We start from the raw sequence: 26,498 nt of genomic DNA on the forward strand, positions 1-26,498 counted from the left end.
GCTTGACTTTTACCACTGCTGTGTTTCAGTGCCTCAGATCTTTGACGAGTCACAGCACTGATTGTTCCCTTAGAAGCTGGCGATGCATCCAGCAGGAAGACAGGCCGCGTCTTGGCTTCCGTTCCTTGTTCCAGCGCCAGGGAAGGAATAGGGAGTGGGTGCTCCAGTGTTTGCTTTGAGGAGTCTTCCGGGCACCCTTAAGTCTCCTGCCACTTGTGCTCAAAGTTTATCTTTCTTTCTTTTCCTTCCTTTTCTTTTTTTGCTGTGCTGGTGATAAAACCCAGATGTTTATACATGCTAAGTTCATACTGTACCACTGAGCTAAAACCCCAGCCTCTGGAAATAAACAAACACACACATACACACATACACATTTTTGTTTTTTGGTTTTTGTTTTTGAGACAGGGTCTCACTGTGTAGCTCATGTTGCAGCCTAGGCTGGCCTCACACTCATGGCAGTCTTCCTGTCTCAGCCTCCCAAGTGCTAGGATTATAGGCATGCGCCAACATGCCCAGCCTGGAAGTATTTTTATTCCAAACTGATGATCCTGTGTTTGTCCATTTGTTCTTTCCATCCATTCAGCAAATCCGTATCAAGTACCTGATGCTGCCAGAGATTATGTGTCCTTAGAGTTGTGACATCCTTCTCAGCTCTCTGAAGAGATCAACTGCACGTTCACTTCTGCTTCTTGGCTTTGTGAATATGTGCTGTGGTAAAAATGCATGCAGCAGAGAGGATGTACAAAGAAAATAAGTTCCCTCCCTGCCCCATTTCTCCACTTTCCTTCCCAGAAGCAGTGCTGTTGGTTCATCTCTCCCTCCAGGGGTCATCTTTGCACATGGTGCATATATTTCAGTTCGTACATTTTAAGTTCTTCGGTCCAATGTTCTTGGACAGGGCAGTCTTCCTTGGAGTCACTCCAGAGGTCAGGAGGTGGCTTTCCAGCACTGCAGCTGTGCTGTTGTCCCCTGGCCAGGAAACTCTCCCTTTGATTTTCCTGCCCTGCTGTGGAAGAAGGTGGTGCCTATTTTCAAGGGTGCACGGCGGGCTGCCTTCTGGACTGCCAGTCTCAGGCCCTCATCTAGCTTTTCTCAGACCATTTCCGTGACTGGGAGGCTTTTTGACTGGCTGCCGAAAACCTTGGACCATGTTTGATGTGAAAGGCTGCCTTGCTCAGCCTGTGAGCTGACACCCAGCCCAGGCTCCATGGCAGTGGAGCAGAGAGATGGGATTTAATGTCATGTTTGGGACATTACCTGAAACAAATACTATGATTTGGGTATCTTGTGACAGTGACGTTAGTGTATTTATAGATACACATACACTTCAGCACTCTTGTTTCCTGGTTTCTCCTCAGACTTGCCACTGAGAGTGAATTTCCCAGAGACAGGCCATGAAAGGAAGAGTCCAGAACGGACCCATGGGCCAAACTGAGGCCCTGGTGCCAGACATGGTGGCACATACCTGTAATCCCAGCATTTGAGAGGCTGAAGCAGGAGGATCACTGCAAGTTTGAGGCCAGTCTGGGCTACAAAATGAATTTAAGACCAGCTTCAATTATATAGCAAGACCTTGTCTCAAAAAGCTCCCCTCCCAAACAAAAATCAAAGCTGACCTCTCGTACAGCAGTCTGGCTAGGGAGCCCAGATTCTTACAGAGAAGAATGTCTGTGGCACAGAGACACCGTAACACATGTGGGCATTAGGGGGCATCTGGAGGACTTCACTCAGACTTTAGGTTGACACGCCTGGAGATTTGGTTGGGTGACTCCTGGTCCCCAGGTATCTCCATAGGCATCCAGCAAGGCAAGCTGTAGGCCTGGGCCACCGTGGCCCTCAGAGTCTCGGGCCCTGGAACCTTGGCTTGGTTGGCACACGAGTGTAATCATGAAGCAAAGCCAAAGTTTGGGTGAGCAGAGAGGAAGAGGGCTGGGGGTGGCCACGCAAATGGGGTGAAGGATTTATTTGTCCTCTGGCAACAAGATCTTGTTGACTGGTTCTTTGCTGTGTTGTGACCTCCGGGTTTTTAGCCAGGTGTTGTTTTCAGGAAGGACGGCAGGAAAGGCTGCCTTCCACCACAGTGGTGCTGGGTGGGCCTCAGACTCCCCTTCCCTGCTCATGTGCACCTGCATGAGTGGCAGCCTCTGGATGCGTGGAGCGGCTCCCCCTCCCAACTCTGCGCCCTGTGCAGTCTCACCTCCACCTTCGCCCTCGACGTTCCCTCTCTGAACGTCCTTCTCTAAACCCTGCTCTCAAGACTCAGCCCCAGCTGTGCTCCCGGGAGGCTTGCCTGGATCCCCGCCAGAGAACGAGAACCTGTACTTCCTCCTGTGTGTTGATCACTTTAGTTGTTGAGGTGCAGCTCAGTGGTGGATCTCATGCACAAGGCCCCAGGTCCTAGCCGCGTTATGTGCACAAGATAAGAACCATTGATGCACTTCATGTGGGTAGAGTGATGCATGTATGCGAATTGGATTGCGAACTCTTAGAGGAAGATGCCAGACTCTCTTGACCCTGCCACTGCCCATCGGTTCTGTAGAGTGTGTGGATCCTCCCTGGTAAAGCTCCTGAGCAGAAGCCCTGGGACACCTGTAGTATGTGGGTGCCTGTCCCACACTGGGGTCTCCTGGAGCAGCTGTGGAGGCGCTGCAGGCCTGGAGGGTGGGCAGTTCCCTGGATGGCAGCCCTGGTGGTGCTGCCCCTGAGGAGCCTGTCACTACCCTCTTCTCTCCTCCAACTCTGCACAGCTGGACGACCTGTACTTGATCGCCATCTGCCATCGCCGGGGAATCCGGTCACTTCGGGACCTCACGCCAGAACACCTGCCACTGCTCAGGAATATCCTCCGGGAGGGGCAGGTGAGTCCTGGTGTTCCCTGGGCCCCTCTTCTGACCCTTCCCAGAGTCTGCCCTGGGGACGGCTTTTCTCAGGATGCCAGCCTTGCACCTGTTATGGCTCATCGGGTTGATTCACAAGGCCCTGTTCCCCGGGCCTGCTCGATCCTTCAGCTCTATTTTCAGCCATCTTTCCTGGCTGCCTGCCTTCCTCTGTAGGTCCCATCTGAGGTGCCCTGCACCCTAAAGGCCAGAAGGCAAACCTAAGGTTCACTGTCACTGCTGTAGACATATATCATCAAGTCCTGGTGCCTCCTATCCCTGTGGCTCTATCCCTAACATCACCTGCTTTGCTCTTGACAACCACCTAATGCACCTGACTGTCTTGCACTTGTGGGCCCCTGGCTCTTGCTTGTCTGCACACACAGTGCCTCCTGGTCTAGACAGAGCACAGGCCGAATTCTGTAGCAACTCACTTTTTGAGAGTCTGCCTATCTGGGCCCCCTGTTGAATGAAATGAAATGAAATTATAAGGAGCCCAAAAAAGAGCCCTGGGAAAAGGAGATGATTGGCTTGTGGTCCTGGCCTGACATTTGTGCCTTAGCAAGCTAACTGGCCTAGACAGATCAGTTCACCTCTGTGGCTTCAGTGTCCGATTGGGAGCCCTTCCGAGTCCACCATATCTACCCTGACAAGTGAAGATGCACTGCACGCTTCTTGTGCTGTAGGCTGACAGTCACAAGCATGTCAGCCTTTCTGCCTTTTCCCCAGCACTATTCACTGACCTGTCTCCTCCCTGCCCCCAGTCTGCCAGCATCGCCCCTCTCTGGCTCCTTCATCTCTGTGAAGCAACTTCTATGGGGCAGTAACCTCTGGATACTAGCGATGGTATCTTCCTCTCAGGGACTCAGTGTTCACATTTCTCTGCTTGGGTAGCTTCACACCTGCAGGCTGGCGCTGCTAATCCCAGAATGCCCTGACCGCACCCTGCCGCAGTGACCCCAGGGTTATTCAGAGGTGTATTCTGAACTCGCTGAAGCCCTAGCCTTTTCTGCTTCACTTTTGACTGCCTTGGGGGTCTCCTCTTAATGCTGAGAAACCTCTGGGGCTTTTTCAAAGCAGGGTAGAGGTAGGCAAAGGAACCAGACCAAAGCAAACACCTCCTCCTCTCTCAAGGAGCCCCGCTGAGGTCTGTCTGTGGCAGCCTTCCCCATACCCCATTCCGCATCCTTTATCTCCTGCCAAGTTCCTCGCACACCTCCATCCCCATTGTTTCCCAGCCTCATTCCAAGAAAAAGCAGGGCTCTCTCCCACCCACCTTGTGATATACCAAGCGCTTAGTTGTCCAGAGGAAGGACACTCCCCACAGTCCCAGGAATCTAGGCCCATCCTTCAGCATTAGATTCCCACCGGAAGCCAGCGTTTGATCCAGGAACCCTGCAGAGGCCATGTCCCCTTCCTATGGGGAAATAGCCCAGCTTTGAAGCTGTCACCCCACGTGTGTTGATCTCCTAGAGTGGAAGACAGAGGATCTGAAACAGTCGGCAGAGGGCCACTTGGAGGGTTCTGTAACTGTCTTGGGCTGACCTGGGTTAGAGGGGGGACCCACTGGCTGGCCGGCAGCACGGTGACCCTTCTCTGCCACTGCCCGCCCTCACCAGGAAGCCATCCTGCAGCGCTACCAGACCCCAGGAGACCGCCTCCGGGTGTACCTGCACTACCTGCCCTCCTACTACCACCTGCACGTGCACTTCACCGCGCTGGGCTTCGAGGCCCCTGGCTCGGGCGTGGAGCGAGCCCACCTGCTGGCCGAGGTCATCGAGAACCTGGAGTGTGACCCCGAGCACTACCAGCGGCGCACACTCACCTTCGCCCTCAGGGCTGAGGACCCGCTGCGCAGGCTCCTGCAGGAGGCCCAGCGGCCCTGAGTGCACAGCTGCACAGCTCTGGGGCAGTGGGGCCAGGTTTTATCTTTAAGGTAGTTTTTTTTCTTTTCCCAGATATTTGTAAGTGATTTACTGAAAAACACAGAAGAGATACATTCTAGGATGTCTTTATCTGAAATGTACTTTTTGGAAAATTTATAAAGAAATATTGACATCAAATGTTTCATTTAATGTGTGCAGGTCTCCACTCCATGAGGATTCTCACGGATTTTCTTACAGGCTTACAGGGGTGTATAGGGGAGCTGTCAAGTGTGACTTCTTCCGTGTTCATAGAAACGGTGTTCACGGAACCCTCTCCCTGCTTTGCTTTTGTCCATAGGCTCCTTTCTGGTGTGAGCTCTGTGTCTGTGAATCTTGTTCCACATGGCTTTAATGCATAGAGTTTTTCATCCGTGTGAGTTCTTTCGTGTCTTAAAATATTTGCGTGCAGGGAATGCCTTCCCACATTGCGTGCACAGGCAGTTTCCTCCTGTGACTTTCTTCATGTATCTTTTTTTTTTTTTTTAAGTAGAAAATCTAGGGGCTGGGGATTTAGCTCAGCGGCATAAGCGCCTGCCTTGCAAGCAGGCAGTCGTGAGTTCGATCCCTGGTACCGATAAAAAGGAAAAAGACCAAAAAAAAAAAAAAAAAAAAAAAAAAGAAAATCTATTTTATTTATTTATTTATTTATCTTTTACCGGTACCAAGGATTGAACTCACAGCCACGCGCTTGCAAGGCAGGAGCTTATGCCGCTGAGCTAAATCCCCAGCCCCTTCTTCGTGTATCTTATGAGAGTTCTTTTTTTTGGTACTGGGGATCGAACTCACAACTTTACACTAGCCAATCTGGCATTTGTGCCACTGAGCTAAACCCCAGCCCCGAGAGTTCTTTCTACCCAACACTTTCCAAAGTCAGTTACCTACATAAGGTTTCTCACAGTGTTTCCAGGGTAGTTTTCAAAAAATCTATTTGGGACTGGCTTATTCTGCATATGTCAGTAAAGCCCTGGACTCACGTGTGAGGCCTGATGGCCTAGCCTGGGAGGGGCAACAGTGGGCGGAGCTGCAGGAGATGGAGAAGGAAAAGTCTGGGGTAGCAGCCACAGGTGACAGGTGACAACTGACAGTGCCCAGGGAAGCCTGCTCCGCAATCCTGGCTCTCCATGCCCGAAGGTTTCCTGCCTGAGTCCGTGCCTCCCTGTTTGCACAGTTGCTCTCTTATTCCTCCCCACCCCAGTGTCCCTTTGAGGAAGTACCCCCAAAACCAGATTTGAACCCTTTCGGGAAGTGACCTACAAGTCTTAAATGCCACTTCCTCCTCCCCTCTCTGACCCCAAGGCTACATACACCCTGTTCGGTCAGTTCAGTTGATACTTTTTTTGAGAAGGGTGGAGGAGTGATGCCTGGAAGTGGGAGGGTTTAGTGAGAGTCAGATGATTCCCGCCCCAGATGCCTGCCTTTGCCTCTCTTTAATCAGCTGGTGCTTTGGCCTTGACTTGGTTATCTGGGCAGGAAGACAAAACATACTTGAAGCTAGGAGATAAGTGCAAAACTGCTATCAGCAAGGGCACAGCTCTGAGCAGTTTCTTGTGGCGCACAGAAGCTCCAAACGGGCCCCAGGCACAGGGTGTGGTCAGTTCCTGAATCTCTGGAAGCCAGAGGCCAGAGGCACCTGGGAGCCGATGAATAGGCACGGCTCCCTACAGGCTCATCTGGGAAGAGTGTCCCACAGGGGTGCTCGCTGCAGCACAAGGGACAGTGGCATCGCACTGTCAGCAGGCCCAGCATTTGCTGTCTTGTCAGGGCAGGACTGAGGAAGATTTGCAGGCCTAAGGAGTCCTCTCCGGGAGACAGGATATTGGGCCCTGAAGTGACAGCCAGAGGGATGTGGGAGGCAGCAGGGTAGCTGTCACTGTGTCCCCTGCCTCGGAACCAGGAGAACTGGATTTGGAGCCCAACTCCCTGGCTTACTGTCAAGGCCCTCAGATTGTGGCCCTGGTGCAGTGGGGCCCACGCTGCCTACCGTGGAAAGCCACAGTTGAGCTGGTGGCCCTGGGAAGAGCAAAGGAATGGGTGGGTGGTCGGAAAGCCCCCAGACCTGCTCCAGCTTTCAGCAAGGGACCAGTCCCCCAGCCCAGCCTTCCCTGCAGCTGTTCAGTAGTCCTGGGAGTTAAGCAGCTGGAGCTGCAGTGAAAGAGCTGTCTCAGAAGGTGGTCAGGGCAGGCAGGTCTCTCCGAGATGCAGCTGGCCAGATCTGCTGGTGGCTTCCTGGACCAAAAGGAAATAGCTTGTGGGCAGGGCAGGCCACTGCTGGGTACCGGGGCCGGGAGGCCATGTGAGGTCTTTTCCTGGAACAGTTTCTAGTGGCAGGCTGCACACTGGGTCTCAGTTGCTCGACTTCCCTGCATCAAGGGAGAGAAGTGACACTTCCCTTCCTAGAGCATATGGTCCTGACAAGGAAGTTCCAGCTCCTCTTTCAAGCATTCCAGGGGCTCCGAGTGTAGTCTCCCTGCAGAACATCTGCCCCATCTCATGTCCCCACCCTGCCCCCACTGTGCCAGCTGCTGGGCCAGGCCAGTGGCTTAGCTTGACCCATACATTCATGCCATTGTCTCATGGGCTGTGGAGAGTGACCAGCAAGCGCTATGGGACACACTGGGTTAGAGGGACAGCAGCAAGGGGAGGGGCCTGGCCTGGAGAAACAGGCAGAGCCTTCCAGGGCCCCTTTCCAGGCAGACAGACTGTTACATGGACGGCTTCCCACTGCCCCACTGCCTCGCCAATTCTGTCTCCCTGCTGGCTCGCTCTGCAAGGGGGCCGTCCGGGACAGTGTCCTTGCCACTCCTCCCTCTGTCCCATTTGTTCCTGAGAGTGTAGTGGGCATCCTCTCAGGCCTCAGACTGAGACTGTCCTTAGAGTTGCAAGGACAAGTCTCTGGGTGAAGACTGCATCGGGGCCAGCCAGCCCCTGCTCTGCTGACCGTGAAGCACGTGGGCCCCTGGGCTCACCATCCTGGTGCCTCGACCCCTGGGAATCCAGCAGCAGTGCCACTGTGCTGAGTGCAGTGAGGTCCAGGCCCCAGACTCCCTCTTCCATGTCATGGGGTGGCCATGCGTCTGTGGTGTGGTTTGTCTGACACACGTCTGAGGCCTATGTACCACTGTCAGTTGGGCCGCCTTCCCCACATTCCCGAGAGGGCTCTGAGGGAGGGTGTTTTGGTCATTTCCCTCCACAGCACCTGAGGTGCTGTCTGGCCGACAGCTCAAGGTTACAATGCTTTACGTAATTTCCCTGGACCGCCACCCTCACTCCATGGCACAGATCAGCAGCTCAGGATGCTTTGGCCCTGAATGTCAGCTCCAGGAAGCCAAAGCTTCCTGGCTTCCACACGCTGCTTATCCAGGGTCAGGGGTAGTGGCCGCCGTGCCATGCATTCAGCAAACAGTGCATGCAGGAATGGTGCTGGGCTGTGGTACCAGGCCATCTCGTTCCTGGACCAGGGCACCAGGGTGACAACCACCCTGTTACTTCACAATCCAGCACCCTGCCTCCCCAGAGAACTTTCCAAGCAGAGGACTCTGTCCCAGCCCTGCCTCACGCAGCAGCAAATACCAGCCCCTCCAGCAGAGTGACACCATTGTCCCCTGCTGCAGAGCCCTCTCAGGCACACTGTGTTCTCGCTCTGTGTGGGCTCTGTGTGGGCGGAGAGCCCTGAGGCCCCAGCCAGTGGCTTTAGCACCTGACACCGACCAGGTCAGAGATAGAAAGTAGCAGTTGGGGGCAGGGCTGCTCTTCTTCCTGGGCTTTAATTCCTTTGCCCAGTTTCCTAATAGCGCAAGGGAGATGGGCTCGGGCTCACTGTGTAGCCCAGGCCGACCTTGAACTCACAGCCATCCTCCTGTCTCAGCCTCCTGAGTACTGGAATTCAGGTGTGCACCACCATGCCTGGCTAAGATGTGTTCTTTATGAACACAAAATTGAGAAAGAGACCAAGCTCTGTCTTTTATGTTCCTGTTGAAAAAAGATCAAGTTGAAAAACCAAAACGATCATCCCGGCAGATTGGCACAGGTCTACAGTTATGAGGCCGAGGCAGGAGAATGGCCATGAATTTGAGGCCAGTTTAGACTACACAGTGAAACCCTATCTCACAAATACATGAATTAAATATGACAAGGTAATATTTGCAAATATTTCTCTTTTAATATCTAAAACATTTGAACCCGATCTTCCCTCAGTATCCAAGTTTGGTTCCAGGATATCCCACCCCTACACCAAAACTCTTGCATGCTTGAGTATCCTGTGGTGTAGTGTATTCATACAAGCTATGCACTTCCTCTTACATACTTTTAAATCACCTATACGTTACTTATAACGTCTGATACGTTGAGCTTTATACCTACAATACAGAGTGGGGCCCTGGTAGGAGTTAAACCTCTAATTGTTCAAGTAGTTAATTTAATTGGCAAGTAAAAACTGTAAACTTGCTATTGCTATACTGTATAGGGAACAGTGTCATGAAAAAAGACATGTTCAGTACAAGTGCAAATGCTAGATGAATGTCCCACCACGGGTCACCACCCCTGCCCTTTCTCCCACGCAGCTGGAGAGCCAAGGTTTTTGTTTTGCTTTGTTTTTCACATAGGTCTGCTATCTCTTCCTCCAGAAAGGATCAGTTTTACTCCAAACATACACTGTTGAAATATCCTTGCTTTTTGTATATGTGCTGTCAAAGCAAACACAAAATACCCTTTCTGTGATAAAATGATAATTAATTAGAGTTGTTTCTAAGTGTCCTCACAAAATAAATGTTGGCAACCCTAAATTTGTTTTATCATCATTAATGAAATTATAGTGGGGAATCTGTCAACTTGAAGTTACCAAGTAAATATTGTTAGCAGGGAATGAATCAGTTTAAAGTGTCAATTTCAATTCGGTCTAATAAATAGGTTGTAGGAATTTATCCCTGTCTCTTCTTTCCTTTCCTTTTTGCTTCTTTGCAAGAAGCTAGACTTAGGTGGGGCACATATAGAACTTAACCATTTCATAAGGAACACAAAGCTGAAATAATACCGTCCACAGTAGCTTACACCAAAGATTTTTAAAATTAATTTTTAAAACTACTTTAGCCGACAAAAATTGCCTTTATCTATGGCGTACAACCTGATGTTTTGCTATATATGTACATCAGAATTGCTAAATCAAAGTAGCTAACATATGCATTACTTCATATTACAAGTCATTTTTCGAGAATGTTTAAAATTTCACCAGGCGATTTTCCAGCGTACAATACGTTTTTATTAAGTGGAGTCACCATCTTGCACAATACCTCTGCTGTCTAACTCAGAGTTTGTATCCTTCGATCATCTGTCCAGTCCACCCCCGCCAGCCACCTTTGTACTCTGTGTCTGTGTTTGACTTTTTAAATTCCACATAAAAGTGAGATCATACACTGTGTTCATGCTTTTGGCCAGAACCTGATCACCCTTATCCAAAATAGCAAGCACAAGTCAGGGAGACTGCGGGCCAGTGTGGCCGGGTCTCTGAGCTCAGCTTGCGGCATGAGACTCAAACTACAGCCAGGGTGCTAGGCAGGTTTTCAGAGCCAGGACGCTAGGCAGGTTTTCAGAGCCAGGACGAAGTGATGAGCCAGGCTGAAACTGGTTGAGTGTGAACCTCACAGACATGAGGCCCCTGGCTTGGTCCCCAGCATGGGGAGTGGGGGAAGACAAACAGGTAAGGCCAAGGGGAAATTTCCTCCTGGTCTGTTCCTGCCCTGATGATACTCAGTATGCACTTGGCGTTAAAATCAAGTATGATCTCTGTCTAGTTACATAAAATTGGGGTCATAATGGTGCCTAAGCCAGACGATTTTGTGAGATACAGTACTTAGTAAGTATTAGCAACTCAGTAAATATTAACAATTCTTTTTTTGCTGTGTGAGTGGCCAGAATGGATGTAAACAGAGATGGTTGTGGGTAGATGCATGCTATAACCTGAATTTGTATCCTCCTAAAATTCGTGTTAACGTCCTGGCCCCCAGTGTGAGGGTATTTCTCCTGGGGAGGAAAGAAGAAATGACAGACAAGGCTATGAGAAAATTCCACTGGAGCAGAGCCCTCCGATGGGATCAGTGTCTTACAAAAGAGCCCCAAGAGGCCTCCGGTCCCTGCTACCAGGCAAGGTGATGGTAAGAAGCAGGCACTTAGCAGACGCCAAATCTTCTGGCATCTTCAGTTGGGACTTTGGCCTCCAGAATGGTTAGGTACAAGTCTCTGATGTTTATGAGCCACAACTTTTACGGCATTTCAAGTGGACTAAGATACCACAACAAATATGGGGAGAAAAAGCCTATGAGCTCCTGTACAGTACAAGTGAGGCATCACAGCCCAGAGATTTTAAGAAAAAAAGCAGGCTATCAATGGTGCTCAACTGACTGGGGCTGCACATGGGCATTTCTTGAGATCACCTGCAGCCTCAGGGTTCCTGGAATGTGCTTTCTTTCCACTTGGCCCACACACAGGTTTCTAACAGCCATGGCGATGTTTCCCGCCATCGAGAACCCTGGGAACAGCTCGGCTCCATGGTCCAGCCATAGAAATCCGATAAAAATAGGAGCTGAAACACCATCCTGGAGTGGCTATTTTTAAAAGCGTCTGAGATGCTGGATTGGATTTATTTCCTCCTCAAACGGCCCTCTGCCTGTTGGGCAGGATGGTAACGTGGCACATGGAGGGGGGCGAGCCACAAGCCTGCAAGGCACCCTTGTCAAATGGTTCCTGGGCTGCTGCCCGTCAGGAGGAGCTGCAGGGCCAGGGCCTCCAGGGTCCAGATGCACCTGCCCAGTACACCTCTCCTGTTTCCTCCCTCTGCTCCTGAGGCTCTTTGGCTGCCCCAGCAGACAGGGGTCCTGCCACGTCCACTGCAGAAGAGGTAAAGGCAGAAGAGGAGACAGGAATGGAGGTGGCATTGTTTGGATGCAGACTAAGGCTCAGCCCTGTTACTCCTTAGATCATCCTGCCTGCCACAGCCAGCCTCGGAGAGAAAGAGTCCACAGAGCCAGAGCCCCACTTGCCCTGCCATACGCCTCTTGGTAAGCAGCTTGTGGCGGCTGGTAGATGGGCCAAAGGGGTGTGGAGGCATTGGGAGGGGCTCGGAACCCAGTGCCTGGGGTAAAAAGCACCAGAACCCCCTGTCGCCCCACAAATGACAGGGCTAGGCAGGACACCAGTAAGCATCTTGTGCCCTCAGAGATCAGAATTAGCCACTTAGCTGCTGGATACCTCGGAGCCAGACCTGTAATGAACTGAGGAGGGAGTGACGCGCAGCAGATAGCTTATTCTAGGTTCAGCTGTACGCAGGCAATGACTAAGTTTCTGCCGTGGGCAAGTTAAGGGGAAGAAAGGAGATCCCCGTCTTACCGAAGGAAAACTGGCCAGAGAGAAAGGCGTCCGTGCCGAGTAACTTAGCCACTGCATGCGCTATGCCCAGTTCATGGTAGTTCCGGACCTCAGCGTGACGTGCAATAAAGGATTTGTTGACTGACTGACTGACAAAGTCAAAGGCACCACTCAAAATCAAGTACGCCGCGGGTGTGTGCAGGCAAGGTGTGATTGAGGGCGGATCGCGGTCCCCGAGGGAGAAGTCGGCTGACTCTTCCCTGGCGGCTGCAGAGCTTGCCCAGCTTGGGGTTCTCAGCCGAGGAGCACCCCTCCCGCTTCAGCTGAAGAGGAATCTGCGCGGCCACTTCCCGGGCCCCCCTTAGACCTGCTGCCAGTTACTCATATCTTGCACTCAGTCACAGCCTGTCCTGGCTCATTCCTGAAGGGAGTCCAGGGCAAGCCTTCCCTCCACAGCCGACATGGTAAGCTTCCCAGGACGGGCAGGGGCTGACACCCAGGGTCGGGGAGGGGGGGGCTTCACCGTGGACCCTCCGGAAACGCCTTGACAGGCGTCGAGGGCCATCTCTGCACTCTCCTCAGCCGGGTCGGTTTGAGGTGACTCGAGAGGCGCCTTTGCCCAGGGTCAGGGGCTGGATGGGGTTTCCCCTGAAGCATCCTGCCAGGGGCCTCCCTAAGAACAGGGAGGTCAAAAGGTGGCAGCCTGGGAAGCGTGCAGAGGGCGCCGTCCAGGGGTAGCAGGTCCGGACCGGGGCGGAGGGCAGACTCGCGAGGCCCTGCAGGCACCTGGCTGCCTTGACTGCTGGAGGGGAGAGGTTCCAGTTCCCCCGTGCCTCAGTTTCCCCAGTGGGGGAAGGACACGCTTGCCCCATGGGCGAGCGCAGGGTCCACCCTTTCCGTGCTCACATTGTTTCCCGAGGCAAGGCGGCCGCGCGGTCAGAGCCTCCCCGCGCCGCCCCTCCTCCCCGCATCCCGCAACCCGCACCCCACCCCGCACTCGCCTCCCCCTCCGCGGCTCCGCGAGTCGGCTCCCCGGACTTGTGCGCAAGCGTGTGGGTCCCGGCCCCGCCCCGCGGCCCCGCCCCGCGCCGGCCCCCGCCTCCCCTGCAGGCGGACGCGCCCGCCGCCAGGCCGGCCCTGCGCCCGAGACAGGCACGGGCGGAGCGGAGCCCGCGCGCCTAGCGGATCGGGCAGCGCGCGGAACAGGCCGGCCCGCCCCGCCCCTCCCGCCGGGGTGAGTACGCGGCGCCGCGGCGGGGGCGGCCCGCGCCGGGGGTCTCGGCCGCCGGGCCTCGGCCTCCGTCTCAGTTTTGATTTCGGTCTCTGTCTGGGTCCCGGTCCCGCCCGGGCTCCTGGAGGAAGGGGTCGGTCCGCACGTGGGCGCTGCAAGGCGCGGGATCGGGCGGGGCGGCCACACCCCGGAGGAGCTGCTGCTGCTGCTGCTCCGGGCCGCTGCGTCCCCGGACTAGGTTTTCGCGGGAAGCCTGCCCCTCCAGGCTGCTTGGAGTGTGCGGACGGGACAGTCCTCTTCCCGGAAAGTTTCTACCCCCACCCTTGCGCCTGGGCTGAAGAGGCGTCCCCCTCCAGCCTCCACTGAGCGCTGGGTGTCCCCACAAGTGTCCCCATCAAGTCCAGGACATGTGGGCTGGAGATGACAAGCTCTGCCGAGGTCTCTCTGTGTGCAGGAGTTGCAAGGTCGGGGAACAGAGCCCGAAGGCGGGGTTGCCAGCTGGAGGCTGGCCATGCCCACGGCACTGATGCCACGTTTGGGGGTCTTTGTGCCTAGGCCACTCTGCCTGGAAGTTGCCTGGGTGGTAGGCATTGGGGAGACATGGGGTTAAGACAGGGTGGGTTGGATCTAAGGCCGGAGCCCTGGACTCCCCTGTCTGCTCTCCTGCTTCCTGGGGCCTCTGCTGGTGGGGGCCTCCAGCCAGCCCGAGCTGCCAACATGTCTGCCAGCACTGCCCCTCTATTCCCGGCCCTGCCTGGAAGCTTGTCTGCCTGTGTGAGGCCTGATCTATGTTGCTGCTTCTTCTGTTCCTCATGCTGGGTCTCCAGGGCCTCCCTGAGGGGCTGCGCCAGAAGCCTGGGAGTGTAGGCAATGTTTGGGTGCCCGGCTGTGCCCTGTCTGACCTCATGGCCACCCACAGGCTGGCACCCCTTCCTTCCAAGTCTGCACTTTCTACAACTGGAGGGAAGCTCGATGTTGAAGCCAAGTTTGGGCAGACTTACTTTTTTGTGGTACCTTGGGAATGGGCCTGGTATAGTCTGGGTTGTCACAAGAGGTACAAACCCTTGCCACAGTGTGGCCCCAGTGGTCCAGACCCTCCCCCCACCTCCCCAGGACCCTGGCCCCTGCTCCCCAGAACTGAAGTGAGTTGATCTAAGTTAAATACTTTGAAAAGTGCTGCTCTGTAGAAAAGCTATTTAAGTCTTTACTCCTAGAAACTTTCTCCCACACTTGGACTCCACTGCTGCCTATAATTCTAGAGCGGTTACTTGGGAGGTCCCAACCATTCAGAGCCTAGAAATGGGCTGTGGAGCTGTTTTGCTTTGCTGGGAGCAGATCTGGCTCTGACCCCCCCCCCCCCAAAGTGGCCCAGCTTCCTTTAATCTGTTTCCTGCTCAACTTCTGTTTCCACTCTCAGTGCTCCCCAGTCCTGTGCTTTGATACCCAGGTGGGGATCGTAGGCTGCTTGATGGCCCTATACTTCACCAAGAAGTTGAAGGGGAGCTGGGTGCTGGGGTCAGCCCCCTTAGACTCCAGGGAAACAATGGAGGTGAGGAGGGGATGGGAGGGAAGAAGGTATGAAAGCCTTTTAGGGGCAGAGGTGAATCCCTGGTACAGCATTCCCCTAGCATGCCAGAGGCACAGGGCTGGGGCAGTCAGTAGGAGTCACCTCTGTGCCCCTCGGGGGCCCACAGGCTTGGTTACCTTGGGAGTGATGAGCTGCTGAGAGGCAACAGGGGCTTCTTCCTCATAAGTGGAGGGCCAGGCCCAGGAACCCTGGCACTTTCTACACTGAAGCAGTGACTCAACCCCTTCTGCTCAGAGGCAGAGTGCCTTGGCACCTCTACTTCCCAGCTTCTTTAGTCTCATGAGATTTCATTTGCTGGGCAGAACCAAGAGCCTGCTCTTTTCTGGAATTGTCTGAAATCCTGGAAAAGACCTCCTTCCCACAACCAGGGAAGAGCAGAGAGGCCAGCTCCCTTTTAAACCTAATATGTGATGGCCTGACAGGATCATCGCACCCTTCCCTTGATCTGCCCTTGCCTCCGGCCACCCCAGCCTTCTGGGGGGTCTCCTCCGCCTAGCTGCTCCAGATGTTGCCCATGACTCCTCCCATAGTACTCTAGGTTTCTGCTGCCCTTGACAGGGGTGAGATGCTGTACCTTAGACCAGTATTCAACAGTTGCATGTGACCAGGTTCCAGGTCCTGGGTAGACGGGGAGGAAGAGAAGGGGACCTTGGAGAGGGTGGGTGGGGAGAGGGCCTGGGCTCTAGAAGAGGATTCCTATTTGGACCCTGGACGTCACAGGATGAGACAGGTGGTGAGGCTCGCCCAGTGCCCACCTCTGGGCACTGCCCTATTTGACATCTCACTTGGTGTCCTTTGAGACGTTCCTGCAGCCAGCTGCTGCTGAAGCTCACTCCTGTGTCGTGTGCTCCGGCCCCTCGGGAGCCTTCTTCCTCTCCAAGACCAGGCCCTCCTTGACCCAAGGTTTTGGTTGTCAGTGGCAGTGTCAGATTTTGACTACAGTCACAAGTCTGCCTCTGCCCTTTGTTGCCTTTCTAGAAGTGCTTCTGCTGGCGAGTGCTGAGTGCCCGTGGCTGGGCCCTGGGCAGCCCTGGCCTTGGAATCTCCCCTGACCCCAACAGCTTTCTGGACACACTCAAAGAAAGTGGCCAAAGGGAAGCAGCAGCAGGTGACACCCCAGCCTCCACTAGGTGCCCTGGACTAAGGAGCACAGGAGTTTGCCTTTTGTACTGTGGAGAGGATGAATGTCCAGAGGTCAAGTCCTGGTTGGTCCCTCACCTGGGGCTGCATCCTGTCTCTACCCACCCCAGCCCCAAAGCTGCCAGGTAGAATGGTGTGTCTAGACATGGAAGCCCTGGGTTCTGCTGTTGAGCCAGCAGGGAGGAAATGCTGCTACTGGCATCGAGGTGAGGTTTGGGTCTTGCTAGAGCCTGTTTCCCAGGTGGGCCTTGATTCTAAGGCCAGGAGCAGCTGGAGCAGTAGGATAGGGTCATTTTTTCCTCCTCCTGCAACTTCAGTCAGGCCTGGGCTGGGGGCCGGGACTCCAGGAACTTGCTTGCTTTTTTGTCTGGAGGCAGGTAGCAGAGTTCAGGCACTGGTTTGGAGAGGGTTAGGCTGACATGCATTTGTGTTTCCCTCTTGGGCCCAGGCTCTGCTCCAGGGTGCAGGCTGTGGCTGTGTCACCTGTGCTTGGTCTCCCAAGTGTAGCAGAAAAGAGTCATAATGAGCCTGTAATCCCAGCTATCTGGACACTGAGGCAAGAGAACTATTGCACGTTTGAGACCAGCCTGGGCTACAAAGTGAGTTCAAGATCAGCCTGAACTGCATAGCGAGACCCTGACTCCAAAAAAAATGTCATAATGAAAAGCAATTTAGAAAATATCAAAAGGGCTATTACCATTTATCACCCAAGCATGTATTAGAAGCCCAGCCTAACACATTTAAAAATTTTTTTTATTTTAACTTTTTTTAAATGTGCTTTTTTTTTGGTACTGGGGATCAAACTCATGACTTCGCATTGGCCAGACTGGCGCTTGTGCCGCTGAGCTAAATCCCCAGCCCCTGGGCACTTATTATATCCCTTCAGTTAGCCTGCCACTTAAGCCCATTTGGAAATGACGACGTGGAGGCTGGGGAGATTAAACCGCAGAGCTGAGGTCACACAGCTCTTAAGCAGCCAAACCGAGACAGACCCAAGCCTTCTTCCAAAACCTCCGCTTTTCAGCTTTTTAGGTCCCGTTCGCCTGCGCCCCTGAGCTGGAGCTTGTCCTACCTGTTTGGTCTGTGATGAAAAAAGAAAGGGGCCTTGGACTCCAAGGTGTGAACGGTTTTGCCCGAGGGCTGGTGATACAAACCCCGCTTCTGGGTGGGATCCTGCCTCCTTGCCCTGCCCGCACCCTGAATTTGGGCTTCGCAGCCCGCTTGGGTTGGACAGGCCTGGGTTCCCGCCTCGCTCCTGGCTCCCCTCCCCTCCTCCTTGTCGGCCTCTCCCAGCCCCCACCCTCCCGCTTCCCGGCTCGGCTCGGCGTTCCCGCCTGTAATTGCTTCCATCTGGCCTGCCTGCCGGCTCCTATTCCTTTGGAAAGGCGCTGGGCCGCCCACATGGCTGCGAGGCCTCATCCGGCAACCACAGCGACACGTGGGGAAGGGGAGGGGCCCTGCGGGGTCCGAGCATGGGGAACCCGCCGAGGTGGCTGCTTCAGTGTTTGGCATCCCCAGACCGCTGCCAGGTAGAACCTTTGCTGCCTGGCCCTGCTCCGTGCACGCCCAGGCCTGGGCTGGCCTAAGGTCAGAGAGGTCCCCCAAGATCCCCTCTCCATCCAGTAAGAGCTCCCCTTCACCTCGAAAGCAGGCTCAGCAACCACAGTTCTCCCTGTTCCTTTGAGGTTGTCCACATCCGGAGGAGAGAGGGCCCGCAGGAGACAAGTAGGGGCCAGGAGGAGTTCCCACGTTTGGGATCCCTGGGGGGGCAGCCATGCAGGGACCCAGGGAGCTCTGGGCGTGTGAGAGCGATTCCTCGTTTCATTTCATTCCAAGCAGTTGACACAGAGCCAGAGTCAAAGCCTCAGATTTTCTTCACTGTAAATAAAATTTGCACTAAAAGTGCATTAGTGCTTGGTGGATCCCTAACCCGAGACTCCACAGAGGCTGGGAGGGGAGGATACTAGAGGGTGCTTAGGGCGCCCCTGCATGGTTCAGAAGCAGTTTCCTGTGGCTTCCCTGTCATTGCATACCTTGGAGCACAGAGTGCTGTGACCTTGACAGAGGCAGTACGGAGGAGATGCCACTGTTGGCTGGAGCATGTCTGTGGTGTGAAATGAGTTTGAACAATTTTAAGGTGTCTTCCTCTGTGGGGCTGGAGGATTTCGATGTAAGCTCCAGGAAGTTATCTGTCTTGTTCACTGCTACATCCTTAATGCCTGGAAGATGAGTAGCAAATAAGTGCTTAACAAATATTTGTTTGATGAATGAATGGAAAAGGTAGCTCACGTGTTCTAATGTCCTTACATTGTCCCAGCCCTGCTTCCTTCCGCCTTTTCTGAGGGCCAAAGAACAAGCCAGACTCTTTTGCCAGGTGAGCCGTGTCTCGGAGGAGAGGGGCCTGGCCTCGCTGGAGCTACCCGTCCACGCGGGCAAGGGATGGAGTTCTCTGTTCAGACAGCAGGGGGAGGGCAGAAGCCCAGGGGGCAGGCAGAAGGTTGCCCCTGAAGAGGGCCACCCCTCCCCCCAGGTTCAGCCTTGACCTTCCCCTCCCTGTCACTCCTCTCCAGTCCGTCAGGCTTCTTGAACTGACTAGTACTACAGTACCACCAACTGTTCCCATGTCAGCTTCCTCTTTATTTGGGGCTCAAGAAAGACATCCCTGAGGGTACAGCTTCCCCTGGGTGGCCTCTGTGGAGTAAAGGTTCTCTCTGTGTGTCTGTCTGTCTTTTTTGTGGTACTTAGCATTAAACCCAGGGCCTCTGACTGAGCTGCATGCCGAGCCCTTTTTATTTTTGAGACAGGGTCTTGCTAAGTTGCCCAGGCTAGTCTCAAACGTTTGCTTCTCCTGCTTCTGCCTCCCAGAGTGCTGGGATTACAGGTGTGTGCCAGCATACCTGGCTGACAACTCCGCTTTTCTTCTACACACTGGCTTTCCACTTTTTTTTGGAACTGGAGCAGAAGTTTTCTTGGCTTTATTTGGCCTCAGTAAGTGCCCCAGTTTCCCTGTCGCAGGGCACATGTGTCCACACTTCCCTGCCTGTGCCCCATATGTCCTGGGCACCTGCAGTAATGACTTTTCGATTGCCAGCATCTGCCCCCTCACCCTGGGCTGGTTCTGTGAAGGCTTCCTGACTCCCTCTGTGTTCCCCACTCTTGTGTGGGCCTCACTCCTGTGGTGTGAAGAGGTTCCTGGGCTGCTTGAGCCCTAAGTGAACCTCAGTCGAGCCCAAAGGGAACCCTGGGCAAAGTTTGGGGTGTGGTGTGGAGCCAGGGGATTGTATTCTCTGAGGAGGTTGCAGGTTCTTTGCTTCTCCCTCCTTGCAAAACTTGAACTGAGGGGCTGGGGATTTAGCTCAGCGGCATAAGTGCCTGCCTTGCAAGCAGGCAGTCGTGAGTTCAATCCCTGGTACTGATTAAAAAAAAAAAGGAAAAAGACCAGAAAAAAAAAAACTTGAACCGAGCAGAACTGCCTACCTTTGTTGGCTCACTTTAGTCCTCCGAAAGGAACAGTTGTTAATGAGATAGTTTTTCAGATAACATTCAGGTTCACTCTGTAAAAGCTGGCTGGTCTCCTTTCTGGTACTCCAGGGTGGGGCCCAGAGGCTGAAGATTTCCTGCTCTGTGGCAGGGAAGAAGGGCAGATGGCCAGGTAGGAGGTGCTTCTGTCTCCTGAATGTCCAGCCATGTGGCCTCCGGCAGGTCTTCAATCAGTGTTCAGTCAGCACAGCTGTCCACAGGGCTACAGAGGACAGTATCGGCCCCACTGCAGTAGCTGCTCCCTTGATGTTTCTTTTTCACCAGTGATAGAGGAGAGGCTCAGAAAAGTCACTTCATTGTTTAAGGTCGCAGGCCGGAGGAGGCAGGGCCATGTCTGTTTGTGCTAAGAGTTAGGAGTGACCCCAGTTCCCTGCCCTTCCCTCCCACCTCCAGCCCACCTCTTGCTGTGCCTTTCTAGGTCAGCCTGTCTTCCAGAGCCCTCCCCTAGGCTGGGATTGTTGAGGCTGGACCCCCCTCGAGGGTGGGGCATGGTGGGTCCCTGGGACTGGGTGGGCTAAGAGAGTGGCCTGGAAGTGCGTGTTCACTGGACTTCATGGGCCTGGCTGTGTCCAGCAGAGAAAGCCAGGTCCCAGGGGCTGGGAGAGGAGGCGTGTTGCTAGAGGAGGGGAGACTGTCCCCAAGGGCAGTGTGGGCCCTTCTCTCCAGACTTCCTGCCCCTTCTCCTCCCCTCGATGGCCCCTTCCTCTTTCTCTTTCTTCTTCAGTTCTCTTCTGTCTTCTTTCCTTTTCCTCTGGATATTTCTCCTTGAGGTACTGTTCATCCCAGTCTTGGTTTCCACCTTCTCTTTTTTTTTTTTTTTTTGTCTTTTTCCTTTTTATCAGTACCGGGGATCGAACTCACAACTGCCTGCTTGCATCCACCTCCTCTTTCTCCCCTTCCCTTTGTCCTTCTTCCCCTCCTGCACCCCAGGCTCAGCATTCTGATTGTCCTCATAGGGGAGCCTGGGTTGGGTTCTTTGGAGGCCATGAACGCTCTGGAGAGCCTCTGCTGGAAGCCTAGAGGGAGCCCCACATGCCAGCAGCTCTGGTTTCTTGGAGCAAAATGGTGCTGCTTGCAGTTGGGTGGGTGAAGGTATAGTGGCCCCAGAAATTCAGTCCTTTAGTCCTCAGCACCGCTCCCTGGGCTTTCACCAACCTCCCTGGACATCTTAGGCAGGCAGGTGGACCCTGGAGCTGCGACAGCCTGAGGGTCTCTCAAGGGCTGGCAGGCAGAGCTTCGGGGCCTGACTCCTGCCCTCCGCCTTCCTCTCTCCAGCTCTTTCCCCCAGAGGTACCTGCTAGGATGGAGAGAGCTGGCCAGAGCAGAGAGGAGGGCTCCACTCAGACTCCTGCCAGGTGAGCACACCTGCTGTGCTTGGGCTGGTGCATGTACTGTGTCTGTGTGTATGTGCATGGCTGAAGCATGTGGCTGAGTACACACATGGGCTGTGTGTGTTCAGGAGAGCATGTGGGCATGCTTCTGTGTGGGGGCAGGAACACAGGGTACACGTGCAAAATTGTACCCTCTCTCCTCAGGGCCTGGCACTGTGTTGCCAGCTCTAATCCGGAGTTTGCCTGTCTGTGGTCTCTAACCCAGGCTTTGCATGTGACTTTGTTCTGTCTTACGGGCCAGCTGGTCTCTTGCTGTGATTCTACCAAACAGTGCCTGATCCCCGGCCACCCATTCTGCTGCCTGAGGGCCCTGGGGCCAGTGTTTGTCCCTTGTCTCCTTAAATAGAGGCATAGAGGGGCTTCCTGCCCAGTCTCAACCCCGCCAAGGCAGAGGGAATGGGGAACAGCTGCGTTGGCTGATTCCTGCTCCTTATGGATTTGGTTTGACAACAAGCTCTCTGTGTGTTCTCAGGCCCTTTACATAACTGGGGATGGGGAGGCAGCAAGCGGAGGTGGAGATGGAGACCAGGAGACAGCAGAGTGGGATGGGTAGAAAGGAGACGTGGCCTGGAGAGAGACCATGGAGACAGTGGGAGGAGGGGCGAGAGATGCTAGCTTCACCCTCACAGTTCACTTCCTGCCTCCTGGAATGCAGACCTTGGCCTGTTGTCTTCCTGTCTATAGGCGCATCCATCCAGTCCCAGCCAGCTTGGAGAAGGCCATGGGACCTGTCTGGGATGAGCCCAAGAAGGGTTTAGGGCTGGGCACCAGGAGCTTGTCTGTGGCCTCACCCTTTAACAGAACAAATTCCATAGAACAGGGAATCATTTTCCGGCTTCACCCTTGGCCTTCGAGGCCAGCTCCACCTGCAGAAACCCAATGGCCACCCCTCTTTCTAGGTCTCAGGAGCAGACTACTACCCTCGCTGCCCTCACTGCGTGCCCCTCCAGCCCAGCCCTAAAGCCCCTTCCCACCTCCTGCATGCAGCCTTCCAAGCTGCTCTGGAGACCTGGCCACCTGTGACCCAGCATCTTCTTCTCACCATTGCTGTCCTTGCAGCTGTCCAAACAGAGTAGGAAAAAAATGTCCCCCATCCAGAATGGCTGGACCAGCAGCCCAGCAAGGCCAGGTGAACTGGCTAGGCTTGGTTGTGTGCTCTAGCCTGACCCCTCCCTTCCATCCTGGGCAGGAGGAAACAGGAGAGGCCCCGGAGGCTGCTGGGAACTCTGGCGTCTCTAGCCTTCAGATGGGGGCTCCTCTCCTAGATTGTCTCAGTTTGCTCCTTCATTCCTCTGTGTGTGGAGTCTTTTTCTGAGCCCAGATGTCCCTGGGAAGATTCCCACTGGCCCTGAAAGTAGTGCCTGGTCCCCAGGCTGCAGGGGTGGACGGTCGTGGTCTACCAGCTTTACCCTGGGCTTGGCTTTCACCGGGCAGGTGGGTTTCCAGCACTTTGCTGGACCCTCACCATTTCCAGAGTTGAGTCAGCAGGGGGGTTCTGTCGGGCCGAGAACCTGTTGCTCTATGGAGAGGTGTGTGAGGGGTACAGACTCTGGAATCCTTGGGCTCCAGGCTCTGAATGTCCTGGGGCTTGCCCTCACGTCACCTCCCCCAGATCTGGGCACTGGGATGATCCTAGAATTGCTGTGCCCTTGAGGCTTGGGCTCAGGTATGCGTATGTAGGAGACCCAGCTCAGGAGGGCTAGGAGTCTGTAGGGCTTAGGTGCTTTGCTGGGCCCAGAGGACCATCCCTCTCACACTGTTAGGGCCCAAGTACAGCGAAGCCTGGTGGGTGATGAGTTTGCTGTGGGCACAGGGGCAGGGAGAGTCCTCCGTTGGGCGGCGGCCTCTACTGTGTATGTGGCCGTAAGCACAAGCTGCTGGCAGAGTGCCACACCGATGGGGCCCATCAGCGTGGCTGGGGAGCCAGCCCAGGGTCTCTGCTGGACCCTTCCTCTGTTTGGCTCTCCTGAAACCCCCATTCCATACATCTGATCTCGGCAGCAGCTAGACTCTTCCTGGGAGCGGAGTTCGACAGGACAGGCCCCCAGAGGGCTGGCGTAACCACTGCCTGGTCCCTGTAGCTGCAGGCTGATAGCTCCAGGGAACTGCAGTCTGACAAACAAGCAGCAGCAGCCAGAACTAAAGCTGAAGGTACCAGCGGGCAGCACGCAGCCCAGCGGAGGCATGGAGGAAGACAGCGCCCAGGCCGAGGGGGCCCAGCAGGCCCCAGATGCTGTATGTGGGGGTGCGGCGGGGGACAAAGAACGGGGAGGAATGAGACCTGTGCCTGCCTGCGAGTGTGTGTGTGTGTGTGTGTGTGTGTGTAGACACTGCTGTGTTCTTGGTGTACTCTGAGAAGTGTGTGCAGGTTATTGCCATGAGGATCTTAGTGTGAGATGAGTGTGTTCCTGTGACAGGCAGGATCGGCCTGGGAAAGGCCACCTGTGCCTCCTGGCTTTGACATATGATGGGGCTGTCGTGCTCTGTCATCTCCCGAGGAGGCAGGTGAGCCCCAGGGGAGGGGTGGCCTTTGGCCACCTGCTCTACTCCATGAGAGACTGGACGGCAGGGTCAAGTCTTTTTCAGCAGCACCTAACGCCAGCCGCCCCTGCCCTTCCCTCATGGTCCACTGAGAGGAGGGTCATGTATGTGTGACCAGCTCATTCCACTGCATGACTGCAGATGTGAGACCGCTCCGGAGGGGTCTGCTTACCTCTTCAATCCAGGGTGATCCATTGCTGGGCAGGGCGTAGAGGCTTGGATTTCTATCCTAGGTCTTTGCTTCTCTTCTGGGGAGGGCACCACCATCTCACAGGCACTTTGTTCCCCACTGGTCTGGCCCTTTTCCCTTCTCCTTGTAACTGTACTGGGCTCTGGGTCCTTCCCTTCACCATCCAAAACTTCCTTGTTCCTGAATGCACCGGGAGGAGGGGCGTAAGTCCCGCAGGAGTGATTCAGGAGCCAGAGAGGATTTCCTGAAGCCCTGTGGCTCCAAGACACAGTGGAAAGGCAGCAGCATTTATGGGTACCACGGTGGGGCAAAGCTGGAATTTTATCCACCTCTGGGGCGGGGGGTGGGGGATGGTCCCAAGACCGACTATTGCCCTATATCGGTCCCAGCTGGGGTCTTTGAGAGTACACACTGTCCTCAATTTGCAGTGGATTTTTTGTTCCTGTAAGCCAGGCTGGCCTGGAACTAATAATTTTCCAACTCCTAAATGCTGAGGCTACACCACTATGCCTCGCTCAGTGGGTTCTTTTTTTTTTTTTTTTTTTTTTACTTTACTGTGGTTTCAAAGCAATGCATATTCAATAGACATACTTATAATTCTGGATTTTGCCATTTTCTGGGCTGGTCATGTGTGGTAGGAGTGTCTTGTGATGCGAGGCAGGGGCAGCCAGCTACAGCTTCCGGTCAGCCCACATTCCCCAGGTTGAACCTGTGATACCCAGCAGTGGATGGAGAGCTAAGCTGTGATGTTGAGTAGAGCAGAGGCAGTAAGTACGTTTTAAGCTTACAGTATTTGCAGGTTACAGGGGGCTTCTTGTAAGCCGGGGTGCATCTTTATCTGCTCTGGAGAGGACATCACCTGCAGAGGGATGAGAGGCCTCTGGGGAGGGGGCACCCCCTGTGGACAGCAGGAGGGCACTGGGAGGGGCGTGTCCCTGTTGCCTTGGGCTAAGAAGATCAAGGACTGAGCTTAGTCAGGACAGAGCTGCTCAGCTGGAATTGGCCAGGACCTCCGAGCTGCCAGGAAGAGAGGAAGAGGGCGACTCCCCAAGTGCCACCCCTGCCTCTCCCCACCCAGCAAGGCAGGTGGCCATATTCCCAGGCCAGGCTGAGGGTAAATGATGTTCCTGGTGTGCACTGGTCTCATCAGGTCCTCCTAGGGAGGAGGAAGCGGGCACTCTTCATGTGTCCATAGGAATAAAAGAGTATTGCCACATAAAGCAGCTTAAAAATTAACTTAAATTATGAACCATAGCTATGAAACTGCCCGGGGACCTATTAAAAGTTAATCCAGGGCTGGCAGCAGATGTAGTTCAATGGCAGAGCACAGTGCGTAGCATTTCCAGGGCCCTGGGTTCAATCCCCAGCACTTCAAAACTAAGAATAAAGTAAAAGAAAAGAATCCAGCGATGTCAACCTTCTATTAATGCCTTCCAGTGACTTCCTGACACCCAGAGTACACTCCAGGGCCCTTGGGGTGCCCTACAGTGTCCTCCACCATTGGCCCCTGTGGCTTCCCCATACGACTTTTGCCCTTTCTTTGCCATCTGAGACTTGATTCTGTCCCCTACATCGGGGTAAGCTCAGGGTCTTTGCACTTCTCAGTCTGCAACCTCTGGTTCTAGGTCTCAGGTCAGAGCCAGCTCCTCAGAGAGATGGTCCTAACCTTCTGGACACAAAGGAGCATCCGGGCTGGGCTTGGTGGGTCACTGAGTCACTTAATGAGAACCTGTTTGAAAATTAAAAAAAAAAAGGCGGATCCACTCAGTGCAAAGGCCCTGGCGTCAATCTCCAGTGTCACTAAAAAACAACAGTGCTTCCTTATCACTCTGTCATTATTACATGGTTATTACATGGTTCCTGCCGTCACTTATCTGTTTGTCACGTGCTGTCCCCACCTACATATAAAATCCACGGTGTGAGTCTGTCTTTGTGTTTGTGCATTGGTGGTGCGTAAGGCTTCTGTTTGGGTGCCCAGTCTCATTGTTTTTAAGGGGCCCGGAGTCTCCACCAGTTTTGGGATGGGGATATTTATTACAGACCCAGCAGGTAGAGGGAATTGAGGGGGTGTTGCCTCTAGCTCTCCTGGGGCCACAAGGTTAGTTCTGTGGGTGACCTCCCTTTAGAGCTCTGTCCAGCTGCCCTGGCATAGCAGTGTCAGTGTCTCATGAAGCACAGCTCTCATGAAAACAGCACCCTCGGGCACACAGTCGGAGGGAACACTTGGAAGGATAAACGCCAGTGGACTTTGTGTGACGCTGGGCACACCCGGTCTCTTCATGGGGCTGTGTGCGGCTTGCAGAGGAGAGGAGGAGAAGCTGCTGTGAATGGTATTGCTGCAGCCCTCACTGAACTTTTGGGTAAATAAGAAAAAGTAACCTTTTCTAGCCAGGTGTAGTGATGCACACCTGTAATCCCAGCACTCTGGGAGGCTGAGGCAGGAAGATCAAAAGTTGGAACCTAGCTGGGCATCTTAGGAATTTAGTGAGACGCTGTTACAAAATTAAAAAAATAAAAAGGCTTTGGACATAGCTCAGTGTGAAGGCCAGAGGAGAAAGAGAGAAAGAGAAAGAGGGAGGGTGAAAGAGAGGGTGAGAGGAAGGAGACCTGATGTAGACACAAGCACTATAACAGGGCGTGTGGTCTGGCAGGCGGCTCCACTGCCCCCAGCCAGCCTTGCCTGCCCAGTGTATGTCCTGTTAGGACCCCTGTCCTTAGAG

At 54.2% G+C, this 26,498-nt stretch overlaps 2 protein-coding genes and 1 long non-coding RNA gene across 21 annotated transcripts in view; 2 read left to right on the top strand and 1 right to left on the bottom strand.

Moving 5' to 3' along the window:
• Positions 1-4,939, top strand: part of Dcps (decapping enzyme, scavenger) — a 37,409-nt gene extending 32,470 nt beyond the window's left edge. Inside the window, exons 5-6 of the mRNA XM_003472667.5 lie at positions 2,748-2,858; positions 4,496-4,939. Coding sequence (XP_003472715.2) covers positions 2,748-2,858; positions 4,496-4,762 — 378 coding nt within the window. The 3' untranslated portion in view covers positions 4,763-4,939. The remainder of the gene's footprint in view (positions 1-2,747; positions 2,859-4,495) is intronic.
• A 6,780-nt stretch (positions 4,940-11,719) lies between these two features.
• The window catches only part of St3gal4 (ST3 beta-galactoside alpha-2,3-sialyltransferase 4), a 40,303-nt gene continuing 25,524 nt past the window's right edge, over positions 11,720-26,498 (top strand). For 3 of the 19 annotated variants that reach the window (XM_013155489.2, XM_063256042.1, XM_063256047.1), the window contains exons 1-2: positions 17,157-17,233; positions 20,932-21,011. Coding sequence is in view for 5 of the 19 variants with exons in the window: in XM_063256037.1 (XP_063112107.1) it covers positions 11,735-11,850; positions 20,932-21,011 (196 nt within the window). In the remaining 14 variants the exon portion in view is untranslated. Of the gene's footprint in view, positions 11,851-12,030; positions 12,622-13,277; positions 13,392-17,140; positions 17,234-20,931; positions 21,012-23,153; positions 23,283-26,498 lie in introns of those variants that run through there. The other 16 variants (XM_063256037.1, XM_063256038.1, XM_063256034.1 and 13 more) reach the window with 14 other exon arrangements.
• Positions 16,852-23,999, bottom strand: LOC134477639 (uncharacterized). Its single transcript, XR_010049723.1, has 3 exons — positions 23,761-23,999; positions 18,150-18,335; positions 16,852-17,994 (listed from the first exon to the last, which is right to left on the bottom strand). It is a non-coding gene; the product is annotated as an uncharacterized LOC134477639 (long non-coding RNA).

This window comes from Cavia porcellus, unplaced genomic scaffold (assembly GCF_034190915.1).
Source record: "Cavia porcellus strain 051 isolate PalLab524CR breed Dunkin Hartley unplaced genomic scaffold, mCavPor4.1 scaffold_9, whole genome shotgun sequence".
Taxonomy (NCBI): domain Eukaryota; kingdom Metazoa; phylum Chordata; class Mammalia; order Rodentia; family Caviidae; genus Cavia; species Cavia porcellus.